This window comes from Pseudonaja textilis, chromosome Z, assembly GCF_049901715.1.
Source record: "Pseudonaja textilis isolate UNSWEBS1 chromosome Z, rPseTex1.2, whole genome shotgun sequence".
Classification (NCBI taxonomy): Eukaryota; Metazoa; Chordata; class Lepidosauria; order Squamata; family Elapidae; genus Pseudonaja; species Pseudonaja textilis.
The window spans coordinates 130,194,597-130,214,197 of NC_142008.1; the positions used below are offsets into that span (position 1 = coordinate 130,194,597).

Here is a 19,601-nt window from a genome sequence, read left to right on the forward strand (position 1 = left end):
AATAAAAGTATTCCACGAATAATGGTAGAGTAGAGCGGCCAGATTTAGGCTAAAAAATGGAGTTTTCTGTACCTTTTTGGCTCCTATCTAGTGGTCCTCTGGATGGATTTGGTTTTAATTTCATAACCTAACACCAATTACAGCTTTTGTATTACAGGAAGTATTTAGTTTATACAAGTTTTCTAGTTCTCTGTCACACGGGGAACACAAGTTTATCAACCTTCTACAGAATCCAAATTGAGAAACAGTGGAGCCAAGGTCTTTATTGTTGATTATCCATTTTTGCCAGTATATCCTGTCTTGAAACCCTTGCATCACAAGTAGCTTCCTTCCTTACAGTAATTAGTAACAATCCCAGTTAATCATCACTGTAAATTTCCTAAGAAATTGCCCTAACCATTAGATAGATATGCAGGTATCCCCAAATTATTCTATAAACCACATTGAGCTGGCAAACCAGTTCTTAATTCTTATTTGTAGCCTGACTGTTGTTTAATGTGTTTATATTTTATCTGGGAACCTCATTCATGTTGACTCTGAAATAACTAGGGTATTCGCAGAAGGGGGATCACTTTGTGATGCAAAGGATAGCACTTGCCCTGTGATGTGGTGATGCTTGTTCTGTTACTTTGGCAACATCATGGTATGATGTAAGAGACCGTATTACATTCCAGATAAAAGCATTGTTATTTGCCGTTTTGTCTCTAAGGAAAATGCAAAGTTGACTTTAAAAATACACAGCAAAGTTGACTACGCTTTTCTGAGGTTTGCTTACATTGCCATGAGTTTATCTGTAGCACCTTCTTTAAGTAGTCCTCGACGTATGACTATTTAGTAACCATTCAAAGTTACACAACACTGAAAAGAAAAATATACTTAGGACCATTTTTCACTCTTCTGACAATTGCAGCATCCCTACTGGTCACGTGATCCAAATTTGGACACTTGGCCATTGGCATATAACCGTTGCAGTATCCCCCTTTTGCAACCCTCTGACGAGCAAAGTCAGCGGGGAAGCTAGATTCACTTAACCGGGTTACTAGTGTAACTGCAGTGGTTCACTTGACAACTGCGGCAAGAAAGGTGGCAAAATGGGGGTGGGGGGGGTGGGAGAATCACTTAACAACCATCTTGCTTAGCAATGGAAATTTTGACTCAATTGTGATGGTAAGTTGAAGACTATCTGTATTTACTTTGATCTCTGAAATATGATGCCTGCTCAGATTGACTGACCTTGTAACTGCTTTTTTGAAAAGGGCTCTAGGGTAACGATCCATTCCCCCCAACCGCCCCCAAATTAAGACAAAGCAACTGCTGAAGGAATAAAGGAATGATTTATTTTAGGGTTTTTATACAATCCAAAGCAGGGAAAGATGGAGAAGCATTAATTCCCTTTAATGCAAGTTCCTTCAAATGGCTACACACCCTAGGAAGAAAGCTCACTGCATATCATCACAGCTAGGACAAGCAGGCAATGCTGTCTGAACACAGAAGCTTCTCCTTCATTCAATGGAAGGGTAAGGGAAACAAATAAAACACGTCCCAAATCCCATGGTTCTGCTTAGAGCATTTTTCATCATTGAGAACTAGAAGTTTCAGGGGAAAAAAAAACCCGTCCAAACTGGTTCTGAAACATGGCACGCGTGGAAGGGAAGGGAGAGGTGGGGCCATCTGAGCAGCAATTTTCCTGCAAGGCTAACTTTCAAGTGGGGGAGCGGTTCATTTCCACTCATGACAGTGGACACCCAAATAACCCCCTGTACAACCCTTTCTACCTGGCACATTCTGGTGGTTTTGGGGTAGCAGGACTATCCCTTTAGAAAACAGAACTTTGATTAGTGATTTTCCACTTCCCAATTCATTCTTGCCCCAAACTGTAAGCTCCATTCCTTGAGGAACTTTGCTTTGCATGATGAAGAGCTGGAGTTAAAAATTGGCATCAAAAATATTGAGAAAGGAATGGACGGCAGCCATGTTAGTTCGTAGCAGCAAGAAGACAAAGTGCTGTGCCATTGCAGAGGACAACTGATTTCTCAAGGTATGCAGCAGTTTACACACACACACACACACACGCACACACAAACACACACACTCACTCATTTTATTAAACGCAAGGGCGGAGAAGGAAGGCAGACAACAAAAAATCTTACAGTCTCTAGGTTGAGGAAGCAGAAATGTAAGGACTTCCTTTTCATCTGCACAGTTTCTTACAGAACAGTTAGAAGCGGAGGGAAAGATATTTGTCTCTCTCAAACCAGACACTTTTTTTCATCATCACAGGATCTTTCCTTGCACTGCATTTCTTAGCCCTGAAAAACATCCGCCAGGTCAGATGCGTCAGTGTTTCAAAGTGTATCAATCAGTTGATAAACACCAGCACAGACATGCCCTCTATTTGTGCAGGAAGGAATCAAGGCTCCTGGATTCTTAAGGAGTGTTGCAGAAAAGCTGGGCAGTCAGAAAGTTTAAGGTTCTGCTCCCAGTGTTCAAAATGTAGTGGGGTTCAGAGGATTACAGAAGAAAGATACAAAGTGTACGTCCAGGGACCAGGATCTGATTTCAGTTGCCCTTGCTAATAATGCCCAAGGGATCAGAAAATGGCCCTGCTAAAATATTAGTTTATTAATTCATTGACAAAAACAGTAAAATGCCCAAAAGGAGACGACTCCCCTTTTGTTGCTTTGAAAAGGATAAAGGGAGGGGAGACTGTTTTCTTTTCCCTCCAAGAGGGAGGGAGGGAGCAGCTCCCCCTCCCCCAACCAGGGTCTCGCCCCAACACATCACATTAAGGGGGTCCAGAGATGGGTTACCAGGGTTCACAGCCACGTAGCAAAGCGCAGTTGTACAGCAAGTCTACAGGGGCACCCTGGAGTTGGTACCCCTGAATCCTGTGCTCCCCTCGACATTCCAAAGGGGGAGCTGGGTACAGTTCCAAATCATCTCCTGGTGAAACAGTGACCTGAAAGAAGAAGAAGGGATCCCATGAAGGCTCACCTGCTGGCGCCTGGGAGGCCTTGACCACAGTGCCCTTATCCATCTCGTACATTTAAGATGAAGCCACATTTGATCACTGGATAAACAGTAGGTTATAAGACACAGGCTTGTCATAGGCGGTTCTTCTCTCTTGCCACAAAGGATTATCAGTCCAGGAGAAGATCTGTGGCACAAAGGCCCCCTGGAATATTGAATTCTTTGAGGCGAGATCAGTCCCCAACATTTTAGCCTTCCAGAAGGGTCTTAAAGCCGGGTCTTGTGGATTGGCCTGGGTCCCGATGGGGGTGGGCATTCCCGATTGAAGGTGGATAGTGGATAGAGAAAGGATTTCAGCTCTGCTCTGTTTGTATTTTGCTCTCTTCCTTATCCATCTTTCTTAATTTTGATGTTAATATCTGTCATTTTAATATTTTTTATGTTTTATATCGTTTTTATTTATTGTAAGCCACCTAGCGTCACCAGAGGGAAAGATGGACAAGCATGCACATTTAATAAATAAATCCATGGGGATAACCAGGGTACCTGCTGATCTTTTTGCACAGGGCTGCTGTTTAATCTCATTGGTTCAGGAGTGAAACCGGCAATGGATGGAAACTAATCAAGGAAAGAAGCAACCTAGAACTAAGAATAAATTTCCTGCCGGTGAGGACAATCAATCAGTGGAACAGCCTTTTTCCATAAATTGTGAATAATCCAACACTGGAAATTTTTAAGAAGGGATTGGGTAACCTGAAATGGTATAACCTGAAATGGCGGTGGTCTTAACATATATATATCCTGGTTGTACGGTTTTTAACTGTTGTTTGTTTTAATTTGTTTTACATTGTTATTTGTATATGTCTTTTGGTGTTGTGAAAGAGCACCTTATTTCGTTGTTCTCAGGTTTCTGAGTACAATGACAATAAATTTACCTTATCTAAGCAGGGGGTTGGACTAGAAGACCTCCAAGGTCCCTTCCATCTCTATTTTTGTGTTCTAAATGGATTCTTCCAAGGCAGAGGGTTCTGGGAATGGTGCATTGCTTATGAAACCCCTTCCTCAGATTCATAAGTAATGTCGTAATTAGGGGATGGGGTTCATAGGTAACATCCCAGGTTGAAAGGTTTTCTTGGGAGGGGAGGGGGCTAAATTAGCCACCCTTGAAGATGAACAGCTATACCTACCACTGGCCTGGAGAGGCTCTCAGGGCCCTGGATAGGCAGGCTGGAATCGTGCAGTTTCTTCAAATATCAGTTCTTTCAGCTTCTCTTTGGGCAAGTCATCCAGTTCCATGTCGAACCTGAACGGTTCCTCAGCAACTGGCTAGTGTGGGGGTAAAGAGAGAGAGAAAAAAAAACAAAATATAGAAATTCTGCTTCCGAGCTGCGTTAAGGCCATATGCCAATTTCTGACTCCTTCTCTGGTCATCCTTTTAAAAGATTCCCACACCCCACCCCTTCAAAAAAAAATGAATCCACACCTCATCTGAAGGGTCGTAGTACTGCTCGAGGTAAGAGTGTGCCAAAGACTCCTCCACTGTGATACGCTTATTGGGGTTAAAGGTCAACATTTTATCCAGCAGGTCCAGAGCTGAAATGGATAAAAAATGGTGAAAGGGTACAGGATCAATTGCTGGACCACACGTGGCAACAAGAATATTCCCTTTGTTTAGGAAAGAGATGGTTACGATGCATCCCCCAGTGGTAGCAGAGAGCAATGCAGGAAACAACTGTCTGATTTCTGAGATCATTTATCTCAGTAGGTAGATGAAATCTGGAGGCTGAATTGGAGGGCTCATCCTCCCCATAAGAAAAACGCTGCCAATTCAGACCAAGGATTTGGGCCTGCATCCTCTTGTAAGGTAGAGAGCCTTGGTGGTGCAGTAGTTAAAGTGCAGTACTGCAAGCTACTTCTGCTGCAGCTGGCTGCCTGCAATTTGGCAGATTGAATCCCACCAGGCTCAAGGTTGACTCAGCCTTCCGTCTTTCTGAGGTGGGTAAAATGAGGACCCAGATAGTTGGGGGCAACAGGCTGACTCTGTAAATTGCTTAGAGAGGGCTGTAAAGCACTATAAAGCGGTATACAAGTCTAAGTGCTATTGCTAAGTCCCAAACCCTCTCGTATAACAAAAGCAGGATGCCTCCGAAGTGAATGACAGTCTTTTTCAAACTTGGCAACTTAAAATGTGTGGACTCAACTTCAGAATTCCCTAGCCAACCTGCTGGAAGTTAAAGTCCAGGTATCTTAAAGATGCCAAGACTGAAAAACAGTGGCCACCCCTATGAGAAGAAACATAGTCATTACAGTTGTTATAAGTTATCTTTTATTTGCTTTCAGTATGATTGATGTTACTGACTTCTCATCTCTTCTCATGTGGCCAGAAATCTCATATAAATTATAATTTTATATGAAGCAGAATTTCCATTTCTTTATTCAAAATCTTGGTTGCCAATTTAATCTACTATCTGTATATCAGAGCACTGCTCAAAAAAATCAATTCACCTTAATACAAAGATCATCTTCCTCAGCTCACTTTTCTTCCTCAAGAAATCCAATGCTTTTCCTAATCCCCCACCCTTAGCCAATTCTGTTGTCTTCTCCAACTGCCATTTCAATTTTTGAAATGAGACAATTCAAAATTACAAGGTAGTATAAACCTGGATACCCCTAGTAATACACTTACATGCGGCAAATACTTATCTATTTTTTAAAAAATAATTTGAAGTTTTTCATTAATATGAATTTATATGAACAGTATCTGAGTTTATATGAACAGTATCTTTAATAGAAATTTTCCTGGTTATTCAGTCTATTCAGACCCTTAATTCTATTTATCTTAAGTCTTATTTACAAATTAAATAAGTCTAATAGGATACCAATGTTTACCACTTTCTACTAGTGGTGCTGTCTCATGTCTTGCCTGGGAAAGACATATACATAAAAGCTAGATTAACAGATGATGGCCAGAACAGACAATAAAGAATAAAGGAGCTTTGAAAACTGATGGAAAGAGGTGATGATTTTGGAGAAATACAGAATTGGGCAACATAAATTGGGTGGATCAATGGAAATAGGTTTCTATACACATGTTATTTACCACCTATAATTTCTTGCATTTTTTACTCTGAAAGGATAACATAAACCGGAGACATTGTTCTGAAGCTTTACAACCTAACTTAGTGTGTGTGTGTGTGTGTGTGTAATTCTGAAGGTGGTTAATGGACTAAGATCTCACCTCCTCCCTTTGTGCATCTTCTACTTTCCTTCCCATTTTGTCAATTTTAAATAAATTGTAATGTTAATATTTAGTGTTTTAACAATTTAATGTTTTATCATGTTTTTATGATTCCAAGATGCCTGGAGTCACATCTAGGGAAAACGGGCAGCATATAAGTTTAATAAATAAATACAAATATACTAGTATATAATATTATTATATATCATATAATAGTATAATGTAAATAAGGTAGTACATCAGGGTACTCCTAGTCTACTAGAACCCCCTTCTATTGCCAAAGCAATGCCATTGATATCTGAAGCTTAATGCAACATTTTGTCCAAAAAAAGGAACAAAACTTTTGGCCCTCTTCCAGTAATATTACTTCACCATCACCGCATACCCTGCATCCTTCAACCACAGAAAAATTGCCAGCTTCTGTTTCAGATTAAGCTGCTCTGGTAATCAGCTGTATTTTAAAAACTGCACATCAATGTCACACAGGAGAACTTTTAAAAGCCTTTAGAATACTGTTTGTATATCCATCTCTCTCCCCTTCAGCATGTATCTTCCACTGAAAGATGGGAATGATATTGACTGTAGCATACACATTTAGTTGTTATCATATTGAGGAAGGCTGATTTAAATGCATATTTTCAAATTGTGAGTTACAACTTAAGAGAGTGAAAGGAAGCTACTCTTCCTGCACTGAGTTACAGGGAATGCACATTTCAGCACAGACTGTTTAAATGACAGAAGAATTATCTTTTCTTGCTAATCCTTATTGGAACCCTAACCCTAATTAAATCAGGGGTGGGGAACTATAACTCCCAGAATTCCTGAGAATTCCTGAGCCAGCCTTTTAGACCACAATTCCCCACCTCTAACCTAAATGAAAATGGAAAGTGAAATACGTAGGGCCATTCTGCCTATACGGTATTGTGCCACATATATTGTTTTAGGCAACTGAATTTACACATCATTCAATTTTTGCATAAAGATCTCCAACCACATTAAAAAGGATAACCAGTTTCTAAATGATGAAATGTACAGTCTTCACCCAAACTGGGCCCTACTAGTGGATGGATGGCTTGGTGAAAGTTTTACAAAATAGTTGAGAATACAGAAGTTTAACTTTTAAATAAAATAATGGGAATAGCACATACAGATTCTCCATTTCTAAAATGTGCAATTAAAAAACCCTCTGATGTCAAAATATTGATTTTGATGGAACATTAATAGTGCCTACCAAGCTACAAAAGGGTGAAGAATTCTGGCTTGTCAGCCAGTAGCCGAAGACTGATTTATCAATAAAGAGCCAAACATGTCAGGTAAAGGATGAAGCCATACATTTTCAGCCTTCTTTCTCTCTTACCTTTTGAATCAGCCTTTGGGAACAGTTTAGCCCAAGGAACTTTGAGCTTTTGAGGCAATGACTGGAGATAATTGCGAGCCTTTGTATTTATAATGCAGTTCAGGTCATCCTGTGACGGGGAACCCAAAATACCTGTAGAGAGAGCCAATGCATGCATATCTATGTAACTGCAAGCCCCAGAGGAAAACTGCTATTAAAGTTATAATGAGGAGGCCTTATGAGGAGAAAGACAAAATCAGCTCCCAATTCAAGAAGCTGCTCAGAACAAGACTTTTACTAGGCCACCCTGTCAAAACCTTTGTTCAGTCACCTTCCCTCTTACCCAGGATGTGGTTCAGCTGATCCAGGTAGTGCTTGCCAGGAAAGATAGGTCGATTTGACAGCATCTCAGCCAAGATGCAACCCACTGACCATATATCAATGGACTTAGTGTAGCCCTGGGAAGAGGGAAAAGACACAGAAATAAAAGCTAAGAATTTCTGACTCTAATCCACTCTGCTCTTAGCTGTTGTTAAGCCATGCACAGTCATCCTTTTATTGACATAGATATGTTTCCTTCCTAGCAAATCAAACTTCTCAGTTTAATGTAAGAGAGGCATCTTAAACTGCATACTCAGCAAAGGAAACATTTTCAGGAAAACTTAAGTTCCTCCAGTTTAGCCTATGCAACAGTCTTCCTCATACTAGCATCCTTCAGTTGGGCCTCTGTGTGGGTTAGATATGCTAGAACTGTTATGGTCATTTGTACAAGTAAGTGAAAGAAAATATAAGAACTGTGATACTGTGGTTCTGCTGCACATTGAAACTTCATAAATATCAATTTGCCAAGCTGATCTGGGCTTCAGAATTGTGTTACAGCTTAATCATGTTGCTTAGGCATTATCTTTACTTTTTTTGAGAAGCTGGGAAACTTTACACTCAACTATTGGAGGAATAATAAATGTGTTTTGGGTGTTCTGGCTAACATGTTCTATCCATTCTGCTTAATTTACCTTGGAATTAAGCATGATTTCAGGAGCTCGATACCAGCGAGTGGCAACATACTCTGTTAAGAATCCTGTGTGATCGTGGTCTGGATCAGCAATTCGGGCTAAGCCGAAATCACAGATCTGTAAGAAGAGAGAGAACCATGGAGTAGCAACCCCCCAAATAAATGGAGAATTAATTGCCCTGCAGAATGAAGCGGGAAGAGATTGTTGCCAGGTGCAGAAGGCCTAGCAAAAGATTTAGAATGCCACCTTCAGGTCACATGTGGTGTTGATGAGAAGATTGCTTGGCTTCAAATCCCGGTGAAGCACATTGGCAGAGTGAATGTATTTCAGCCCTCGAAGAATCTGATAGAGAAAGTAGCAGATATGATCGTTGCTGAGCTGCTGGGTCTTCAGAAGCTTATAGAGATCCGTCTCCATCAAATCCTGAACTATATATCTGAAATAAGACAAACAGTACCCCTCTCCACCAGGAAAGGGGAAGGAGGGAAAACTGTCAAGGAAAGTAACTTCCTGGAAAGAATATAGAAGGCAGTATCTCTAGAAGTGGTCAAATAAATGACAACGGTGGCCACAAATTAAGTTTCCTTTTAATAGCTCAAATAACTGAAGCCAGATTCAAACCAGGTTCAATTCATTTCCTGTATAAAGTAGATCATCATCACTTTACTAGCTGCTGTATAAAAATAAGCAAAGGGGTATGATTGAAAAAAACATAAATTTTAGAGACATAAGAGAAGCAGAGAAACTGTTTCATAAGTTCAATTATTAAGAAAGCAATACCAGGAGCCACGCCAGAAGACAAATGGAAGCCAGCCCAGATGCTGGCATAATCATATCCTATTTTACCTCTTTATATTCAGAATGAGCTAAAGCTTCTATGCAGTGCATTTAATTAAAATGGACCAGAATAAGATTGAATAGATAATAGAACATTTTCTCTATGCATACACCTTTCTCCAAGCAGATCTCCTTCCACAAATGAAACGACACAAGTCTCATCTGCAAGGATACACATCACGCATCTGATCAATGGTAGGTGCACGAAGAATGTCATTAATGCCAATGACATTTTCATGCTTGAAGCGTAGGAGTATCTTGATCTCTCGCAGTGTGCGTTGGCAGTATGTCTGGTGCTCAAAAGGACTGATCTTTTTGATTGCAGCTCGGATCTTGTTGACATGATCATATGCTGAGCTGTAAAGAAACAAATGCAAATACACACAGGAATCCTCAGTATATTTTTATTTATTTTTACTTCATTTCTGCCCATCTCAGACAAGTGACTCTACAATTGTTTGCTACCAAAACTGATAAACTATTTCACTCTCCAATAGAAGAGGATCACTCTAGAAACTCACAAGAAGAAACATTCTATGCACAAGATGAACCATCAGAAAGCTTGAATGTTTATTTTAATTTTGGACTGCAACAAAAGAGCAAAGGAAGGAACGAGAAAACACTAATAACACATTATACCAATGTGGGACAACAACTATTATAATCTGAGAAAGAGCTGGCTGTTGCCAAGGCTACCGAACAGAAGTGAAACCTTTGAGATCTCAACAGCAGATAGGTTTTGCAAATCTAGAAAACTAGGTTGCTTTATAAGTATATCATACAAATACAATTACCACCATCAAATATACATTCTACCACAGAAACATGGGATGTATATGTGTTGCACTGACTAATACAAAGTATATTAGTTCCAAATTTACACAGATTAGATTACAAGCAATAAAAAATGGGAGTATTACAGAATATGGAAAGTCTGATATGGTACTTGAGTTACGCATGGCAGTTGGAATAAATAATTCTCAGTAAACATCTTGAGAATCATTGTAGTAACAGTGCAGCACTCATGGAAGTCTTAGCTTTAATGTAAACCAAAGGCTGAGCAGAGCATAGAAGCCAGCATATATTATAATTAGATCAATTAGTATCTATATGATACTTAGCCTAGTTTGTGAAGATATATCTGCCCTGAAGGAAGAGTGATCTAAACAAGCCAGACGCCAGGCTGAAGTTGACATCCGATAGAAGCTGCTGTGCAGCTTAATAACTATAATGCAGGAAGAGTTAATGGAGTGATACACACTTCAGAGAAATGCTCGGGGGGAGCTGCGATTCGTGGTACTAAATGAAGTTCACCATCAGGATGTTTTACTGAACCTGCTGCGCCCACAGAGAAAAGGAATGTGTTAACCTTCGTGGTGTTTTATTTTGTTTTGTGTTGGCACCTCGATACCGACAAGTACAAAAAGTATATCTGTTAACAGGTAAAAAAGCAACTCCCAGCTGCAAGGCACCCTAAGCCTTTCACAGGAAATCTGCAAATATTGGCACAGGAAGATAACAGGCTGCGAAAGCTGCTTTCGGGGAGGCGCTCGGAATACAACAATGACTTGGCAGGGCTAGTTGAGACGACCGTTTTGGGCTTTAGAAGCCAGATTTGACAGACAGCCACTGCAACGCCCCCTTGCAACGGAATGGCTCCGAAGTCGCCAGGTGCGGAAGGGAAAGACCCGGCGGGGCAGGGAACCTTAAAGGAGTTTTTTGGGGTGGGGGGCGTGGAGGGGAAGCAAGTTCCGGATAAAGCAAAATAACGTGCAGCCTTGTAGAACTTTGGTAACTAAGAAACAACATGGCGGAAGCTTTTAAATGAGGGTACGGTGACCGCGCGAAGCCAGTTCGCAGGAAGAGGCACGCCAGACAACTGTTGGGACGTCTCGCCCAGGTATGGTTCCCGTTCAGGGCCAATCTGCAGGACTCGCGCTCACTTACCAGACCATGCCGTACGCTCCTTCGCCGATGTATTGCAAGTCTGTATAACGTGGTCCCACGTCAAATGCCTGACCTTTCACAGTCTCGACTCCTAATCTTGGCACTCCGGACACCGGCACGGCTCCCGCCCCACCCGGGGCCGCTGTCGCCGCTGCTGCAGCCATGACTGATCTAATCAAGAAACTCCCGCAGCCGCTCTTATCCCCGCTTTACCCGGAACCGACACCGCCCGACCACACCGCGCATGCGCTCGTTGAAGAAACGGAGAGAAAAGCGCTGCCCATGCGCTCCTCGGGAGCTGCGGCTGGAGCTCCTTCAAATAGCGCATGCGTCCGTGTTGCCTACTGACGCTGTGCGGACCGCGGCGCGTCTGGATTGGATAGAAATGTCAGGAGCCCAACCCGGAAGCGCCGCGCCCAAAACATTCCAAACCACGATGAGGTCCCACCCTCAGACTCGCGCGCGCTTGACTCCCATTGGGCCCCGCCTTTTGGCTCAGCGCGCCTCCAATCCTTGATGCTGCGCATCTGGGCTTATTTTAAGGGATACTTTCCCTCCATCCAAATTATAGTTCGAATCCCGCAATGGGCATGGAAAGTATCTGCACGACACGAGTTCCCTGGTTAACTTAGCCACGGTTCATTTAAGCCAGGTTTTTGATTTCGCGAAACCCACTGAACCCAGGGGCTAAGTGCTAGACTATGCAGCGATCCAAGTTGGAAAACAAAACGACGGTTTGGGAGTGACGCCTGTCGCACCTGTCGATTGCTCCTTCCATCAACATTTGATGGAAGGAATAGTTGCTGTAGGTTCTCCTTCCTGCCCCTAGAATCCGGATCGTTGCAAAATGCCTAGGTTTACAAAATCTTTTAGACTTCAACGAGGAAAAGCGCCTTTTGCAGACGGGCGAAGAGGCGATGCTGGGTGCCGTAGGATGCTTCCTTTGGTGGCGGGGCGGCGGGGTTTACCGATTGCAGCACTGCAGTTTTCTGGGGTTTCAACCTCGAAAGGTGGGAATGGCGTTGTAGATTTCAACAATCTGTTAGAAAAGACGGAAGCAGGTTTTCCACCCCTAAGTTAAAGTAGTGGTCCAGTTTGTGGCTTAGTGCCTTGTGGGAATAAAGTCTTTAATTTTGAACAACCAGTCTTATTTCTACCCTGTTCTAAATGTAAATAAACAAAGAAGCACTTGAATTTCAATTGTGCAGAGGCAAGAATCCTCCCCAGGCTGCTTTTATTTGCTATATTTATTAACCTTCCGCCTTCCCTTTTAGCTAACCCTTTGAAGTACATTACAATAAAAAATAAACCCAATCCATTTTCTAAAATATGTCTGGCTGGAAATCAGCAAGCACATTTAAAACAGCATTCAGAATAAGCCTGTAATAGCAAAAACCACATGCTAAATCTTTTTGCTGAAGGCATAGTGAAAAAGGTAAGATTTCACTCCACCCACAGGAGAAAAAAAACGGACCTGCAGCTGGGTCAGTAATAATCAGAACTGGATTGCTGATGGCAATGGCTTAATGGCTTACTTTGAAAAAAAATCTTTTCCCAATATAGCTCTCCTGAAAACATCAAATAAATTGTTCATATCTCTGCAATTTAAAACTACAGTATGGTTTTTATTGGTCTAAAAGTTTACATTATTATCCAATGTACTCTATAAGCATTTACACCCTCAAAACTGGTTGTGGTTACATTAGTTAAGGGTTGGGGAGAAAAAGTAACAGAACCATTGCTAATTTGATTCTAAATTGAGATCGGAGTGCAGGACCTAAAGCTTCAGGTTTAAGGATTTCTCCTTCAGATTCTTGGATTCAAGTTGTTTAAGAGGAAGCTTGTCGGGTTTGCTGGGCTTCGGCGGCAGCAGGAATCCGCGATTGTGCGCAGTTTCTGCTTGCGCTCGCCGCTGGAGTGCCCCGAGCCAGCTGGCTTTGGGGCTAAAGTCATCCCGTAGAGGTGGCTGAAGACAGGGGAGACCGGGCAGGGTTTTGAGGGGAGTCCGCACCTCCCCTCCTCAGCTGGCTTGACTCCCTTTCTGAAGGCGGTAGAGCGGCGGTCAGAAATGACCGCCTCAAAGAAGCATTCCTCCGGAAAAGAATGTGCAGGAGGAAGTTAAGAAGTGAAAGTTTTGGCTGACTGGGATAAGAAGCAACATTCAAGATATCCTGGAATTTAAACCTCAAAAAAGATTCATTGTTCCCAAGGAAGATCCGGAAGCAGCGAATGAAAGTGAAAAGGGAAAGTTTGTTTTTTCTCACTCTCCTTCCTTACGGTGACAGCAGATGAATGAGAAATCGGAAAAACCCGCTTTGGCTTCAGCAGGTAATTAAACTGAAAATCAAAGCCAAGGGTATAATAAAGATTTCTGAACATTGAAAAAACTTTTTTGGGGCTGCAAGTGGGAAGGGAGAGGAAAAGAATAAAGAGTAAGATTTGGCTGGAGGAGATTGCTTGGAATTTAAAAGAATCGAAAGTTAAATTGTAACAAGATTTCTAAAAGATACATTTTAATTGGAACTTTGTAACTGAATTGTAACCCCAGGAAGAGAAAGTGAAAAAAGAGAAAAGTGTTAAATGAAACAGCTTGTGTGTATTTGGACTGCTTGGTGACTTTGGGACTTTTGGAAATTATATTTTAATGATTAAAAATACTTGGGTGGTTGTTTAAAAATCTTTTTTATAATGGCATCACTTGTGGATGAACTGAAAATTGAATTTAAAAAATATAAAGAAGAGGAACAAGAAGGGAAAGGCTCTTTTGGCTCTGTTTTCAACTTTTTAGAAATGGTGATTTCTACCTATGAGAAACTACAAGAACAAGAAGATTGGGACAAAGAAGAAGCCATCTTTAATGAACAAGTAACTTTATCTGGGGAAGAAAGGGGAAAGAAGGGAAAGAGAATGGAGAATTTAAGACCTAAAAAAGCAACCCCAAAAGAGAAAAATAAGGTGAAAAGTGGATATAATGTCAGAAAGCAACAGAAATGAGGAATACAGAAGAGGGAAATGGAGATGGAGAGACAAGGGGGTAAAAAGGGCATGAAGAAACAAGGGAGGAAGGAAGGGAAGAGAAGCTACAAGGGTTTGAAAGAAGATGTAAAGAAACTGGATTTATTTAGAGATAATGGGTAAAAATATAACTGAAAAAGATATTCTGCAAAGGTACATATAGACTGTATTGTTGTATTTGAAATAATGTTAGAAAACTGGAACAACATGATTATAAAATGGGATAAAATATTCAATGTAATTTAGTGAAACTTTTTCTTTTTTGAACAAAATAAATGAAATGAAATATGAGAGAATTGAATTAAAAAGGAATGGGAACATTTAATTACATAATGTTTTAAAATATAAGTGAAATGGGGGGGAAGTAACTATGCAAAATTTATAAGGGTTCCCATAGAAACATGATACTTATTTGAAAAGGAATGTGTAAAATGTTTAAGATTTAAATGAATATTAATTTTAACGATAATTTAACTGGTATTGATTGTTGTTTTAATTATATATTTATAATTTTTTCTTTTTAAAAAATATAGTGTGTAGCTTTAGAATGCACTAAGCAGAATCTGAATGAAAGTTATGTATTATATTAAGTGTTAAATTTAGGGGAAAGATATAAAGGCGTCATACTCCAATCAGTGATTACAGGAGAAATTTTGTGTTAATGAGAAAAGATAATAGACAGTTGAAACAGGACAGACAAAGGATATAAGTATAATGATTTAAATTGAGATGAAATAAATAAAATAGAATTAAGAGAGTGAAAAGAGGGGAGAAGCTATATAAAAAATGTAGAATAGTAATAAGATATGGAATGGTATATAAAAGTGAGCATGAATTTGAATTTATGTCTGTATGAAGAGATGTAACCCTGGATCAAGCTGCTTTCAAAAAAGATGTTTAATGTTTTTATGTTTTGTGTTTGGTCTGTATGTTTGTTTTTTAAAAATTAATAAAAAAAATTGGGGAAAAAAAGTTGTTTAAGAGGAAGCACTAGTATTTGGGGTTGAGATCAAATCCAGACAATTAATTCAGTATTTTAATGAATAGCCACAATATATATAAATCAAGATATGCTCACCCCAAAACTAGCCACCACATTCTACCCAAATGGAAGGTTATGAGTCATCTTTAAGGGCTGATCGTAATGGAAAATAATGCAGTAGCCGAAGCAACCTATATGTGAGGATTTGAGTAGGCATCTATTTTAAAGGTATTTATTGTAAGAAAGTTTTTTCAATTAAAATATCCCAGTTATGGAATTCCATCACTCAAGGAAGATTGGGAGACATTTACTTCAGAATCTTAATTTTTTAAGGCTGTTTACATCCATTACTTTAACTTTATGGGTTTGCTGTTGATATATTGATTCTAATGTTTCATTTATTTAATTCAATTGGACACAGTCCTGGTACTCAGACTGCTGCAGAGAGGAGAAGCTTAGTAATTCTGGAGAAGGATCTGGCCTGAATTTTGGATGATTTTATGTAGGTCAGAGATTAGAAAAAAAAAATTCAAATTCCAAAAATAAGATAAATACTAGAAAATAAAAGTGAAGTAAAAGAAAACAACAATAAAATAAGATATAGATGTATGCCTAATATATAATGTATAAGAGATATCTAAAGTTTAAAAATATCAAAAGCTAGTTTAGTTTATTATCATTGCATCTTGTACAACAAACACCATCTTCAGTACACATCATGACCATGAAAATAAACACACAAACACACATCCTTCACACTCTACACATTGAATTGAAAACCCACAATTTAATTGATTTTATTGTTTATTATGTGCCATCAAGTTTTGACTTTTAGTAATTTTTTTTTTGATCTTTCCTAAACTTGGTCCTTTCAACAGTGGACCAATTACCATTCTAGATTTTATTCCATCCTCTTCTCTTCCACCTTTCCCAGCGTGATTTGTTGGGGAGGGGGGGAATAAAACAGGACATTCACTATCTAGCAGGTAAGAAGATTAAAGTGTTGATTTCCTCATAGTAATAGCAATTGCATAGAATTTGGTTACTTTCCTAGATACTAAAAGCAACAGCAGTCAGAAAAAGGGGAGCTGGCTTAATAGAGTGTTACCGTGTTCTTAAGGCTGCATGGCAGTGCAGTAGTTTGATATCTCCTAGTCAATTAGCTTTTCGTATTATTGTATCTTCTCTCTGTTAGCAGAGATAGTAAGGGTTAAATCTTGTCAGAGAAAAAGCTCTTCGATGGGGCACCCTCGAGAGGTTCATTAAATAATTAGCTGGGATAAGTGGTCTTCCACCCAAGCCATTCCCATGGGAAGGGATGAGAGTGCTCTGGTGAACACCAAGGCCAATATCAAAGCCATACTGTCTGGGTTTTGCATTGCCTGCCTCAGGCCTTTATAAAATTAGACAATAAACAGAGGTCAAATTGCTTGAAATTTAGCTCTGTGCCTTTTCCAGGCTGAGTGAAAATTGTCCATAAGGCTCAACCAGGTGAAGCTTCCTCTGTAAAGGTTAGTTTATCTTACAAGCTGAGGGAAGGATTTGTCTTAACATCTATATTTAGCCATTAAAATATATTGGGTAATCTAGATCTAGTCACTGGCTGGATTCATACATTGTGTAAACTCTAAAAGTGTGAGATTGTGGTTTAGTTTAGATATTGCTTAATGACTTTGCATGTATGACACCAGTTAATTGTGATTTATCCTATAAATCTTGATTAAACCACTGTGGCTTAACATAACAGCACATAAATTGAGCTGCAAGCAACTCAAACCATTTGGTGGTAGCCCACAAAACATCACAATCTGCTGACATAGAAAGAAAATGATCATAGTCATCAGGAGAAATATATATATTCAGCTATTTTTCTTGTAGTTATACATAAGTTAATCAAATGTAACAGTTGACCTAGTCTTCTGTTTGGGAGTGCAGCTTCTGGTAAACCACTGAAAGAACCAAAACTGGTTTAAAACATACTGTATACTTTTGGCTTACCGTAGTATAGGAAGTTAGCACTCACCCCTCTCCTAGAAAATTGAAATATCCGAGGAAATATTTAAAAGGCAGAATATTTCCTCTAAAAAGAGTAGAAACTCAGAAGCAGAAACTCACCCCCACCTTTGTTAATGGGTGGGCCATTAAGGCCTGGGCCAGAATACTTTACATAACAAAGACCTCCAGGTAAAACTATAGCAATTGCCCAAAGCCCTTTCAGTGCATCATCCCGCAAGGCTCAACCAAGTCTGGAACTCAGGATAGCCTACAGAGTTGCCCCTGCATGGCCCATGGCAGACTGACAACCAATCAGAATACAAACTGCAATTCAAATTCCAACAAAAGTTATAAAACTCAGGCACTCGCAGCGTATCAGTCCTTTCTTGATCTCTTCCTTCACTTTGAAGCATGTGATCATCCTTCCTTTTCACTCTGGGGCTCCAGGCCATGTGGTCCTCCTGTCCATCATTAAACCACCTTCCAAACAGCCTCCATTTTTCCAGTGTCTTTTTCCCCACTTGGAACTGAACCCCGGAGGATATTTCTTCCAACAGTAGTATGAAGCACAAGTTATCCTTTTCAGGATTTAGAAGCAACAGAGATGGTTCTATGCAACCTGTATTCTACCTTGAGGTTCTTGAAATACAGTTAGTCCTCAACTTAGAGGAGTTACTTACTCAATTAGTAACTGTTCAAAGTTACAATGGCACTGAAAAAAGTGACTTGTGACTGTTACGACCTTTGCAATGTAATGTGATCAAAATTCAGAAGCTTGGTAACCTGGTTCATATGCATGACCACTGCAGTGTCCCAGGATCATGTGATCATTTTTGTGATCTTCTGACCAGCAAAGTTAATAGGGAAGACAGATTCACTTAACAACCAGGTTAGTAACTTATCAATTGCAGTGATTCACTTAACAACAGTGGCAGGAAAGGTTGTAAAATTAGGCAAAACTCACTTAACAAATGTCTCACTTAACAACAGAAATTTTGAACTCAATTGTAAGTCAAGGACTACCTGTACAGAAATTATAGGATAGTCTTCATTGATGTGAGCTGTTGTAAACAGTGGATATAAAGCCTGTCAGATGCAACGTGTTGGGATTTTTTAGTTAAACAAAGATAAATATAAAAATGTTTAACTTTATACAAGAAGTTCTTTTCCAAATTTGGTCTTTGATAACGAAGTTCTTCTAACTTCAATGTATTAAGTGAATTTTAGTATCCACAGTGCTAGGATTATTCTTCATTCAGATTGATGATAAATATTTTTCACTTTGATAGCATTATCTGAGATAGAATCTAATATAGTACACGGAAGGCAATTTGATGTAAAGGCATCAGGCTAGAAAACCAGAAGATTGTCTTGCTTTGGACATGAAGCCAGCTGGGTGGCCTTAAGCCATTCACTTTCCCTCAGCTCTAGGAAGGAAACAATGGCAAAATACTTTTGGAAAACCTGGCCAAGAAATCTGTAGGGATGCCCAGGCAGTCTTCAAAAATTGGACCTCTGTTAAACAGGAAAAAAAACCCCATACATTCAACCATAACTGAATTTAAAATGTTCTTTTTCTTTCTCTACTCATCACTCACATGATTGCTTAACAGCAAATGCAAGCCAGATGTCACACAGAAGACATCAATTGTTTTGATGTGATATATGTGGTTGAAAGACTCTCCATACTAAACACGCAGCCTCCAGTGTCTTTTCCTAAGTTAAGACTTCCCAGCAAATGTCCACTGGATTGCAACGATTGTACTTGCAGTTTTCAAACAGAGTAAAGTTTGGTTTGTGGTTTGTGCTGCCAGGCACTGAAGGTGATTCATCTGGAATGATTGCCTAACTGTTCCTGTTTCTCAAGGCTGAACTTAAAGACAGAAAGGAAGATATTCGTCTTGGCAATCTGAATCCAATGCCAGGAAAAGATGGAGTTGATCCAGATACTGTTCAACCCTGGGGCTGTATTTCCAGACTCAGAAAAACTGTTTTGTTTTCCACCTTGAAATCTTAGCTCTGTCTGAGGTTCCCAAGTTGTCAGTTCTTCCACCAATAGTGTCTTCTTAAAATGTAGACAATAGTGTCAGCAATTGTATGTTTAAATTTTCTTTGCAGGTGAGTACTGTGTTTATTCGTGTTCACTGTAAATCTATTTTCCTGTTATTTTACTTCAATGCCTTCAATGGTTCCTGATGATTCTGGGTGCTATTTATGACCTGCAAAGCTCTTTCTGGTTTAATATAGGGAATGGGGATTTTGCAGTAT

General features: G+C 39.8%; 2 protein-coding genes across 4 annotated transcripts in view; one reads left to right on the plus strand and one right to left on the minus strand.

Moving 5' to 3' along the window:
* Positions 1 to 1,315: 1,315 nt before the first annotated feature.
* MAPK3 (mitogen-activated protein kinase 3) lies at positions 1,316 to 11,782 on the minus strand. Of its 3 annotated transcripts, none has more exons than XM_087916314.1 (9): positions 11,342 to 11,782; positions 9,569 to 9,751; positions 8,804 to 8,993; positions 8,558 to 8,674; positions 7,888 to 8,002; positions 7,566 to 7,697; positions 4,454 to 4,563; positions 4,158 to 4,296; positions 1,316 to 2,959 (listed from the first exon to the last, which is right to left on the minus strand). In XM_087916314.1, the coding sequence occupies exons 1-8, from the start codon at positions 11,503 to 11,505 to the stop codon at positions 4,177 to 4,179; spliced, it is 1,131 nt and encodes a 376-aa protein (XP_087772440.1). In that variant the 5' UTR covers positions 11,506 to 11,782; the 3' UTR covers positions 1,316 to 2,959; positions 4,158 to 4,176. The 3 variants fall into 3 exon arrangements, with proteins under 3 accessions (XP_087772440.1, XP_026567521.1, XP_087772439.1); XM_026711736.2 differs by having other exon boundaries at positions 4,154 to 4,296; positions 11,342 to 11,593; XM_087916313.1 differs by having other exon boundaries at positions 2,873 to 3,004; positions 4,154 to 4,296; positions 11,342 to 11,551.
* A 1,719-nt stretch (positions 11,783 to 13,501) lies between these two features.
* CORO1A (coronin 1A) overlaps positions 13,502 to 19,601 on the plus strand; it is a 32,261-nt gene continuing 26,161 nt past the window's right edge. Inside the window, exon 1 of the mRNA XM_087918336.1 lies at positions 13,502 to 13,669. Coding sequence (XP_087774462.1) covers positions 13,630 to 13,669 — 40 coding nt within the window. The 5' untranslated portion in view covers positions 13,502 to 13,629. The remainder of the gene's footprint in view (positions 13,670 to 19,601) is intronic.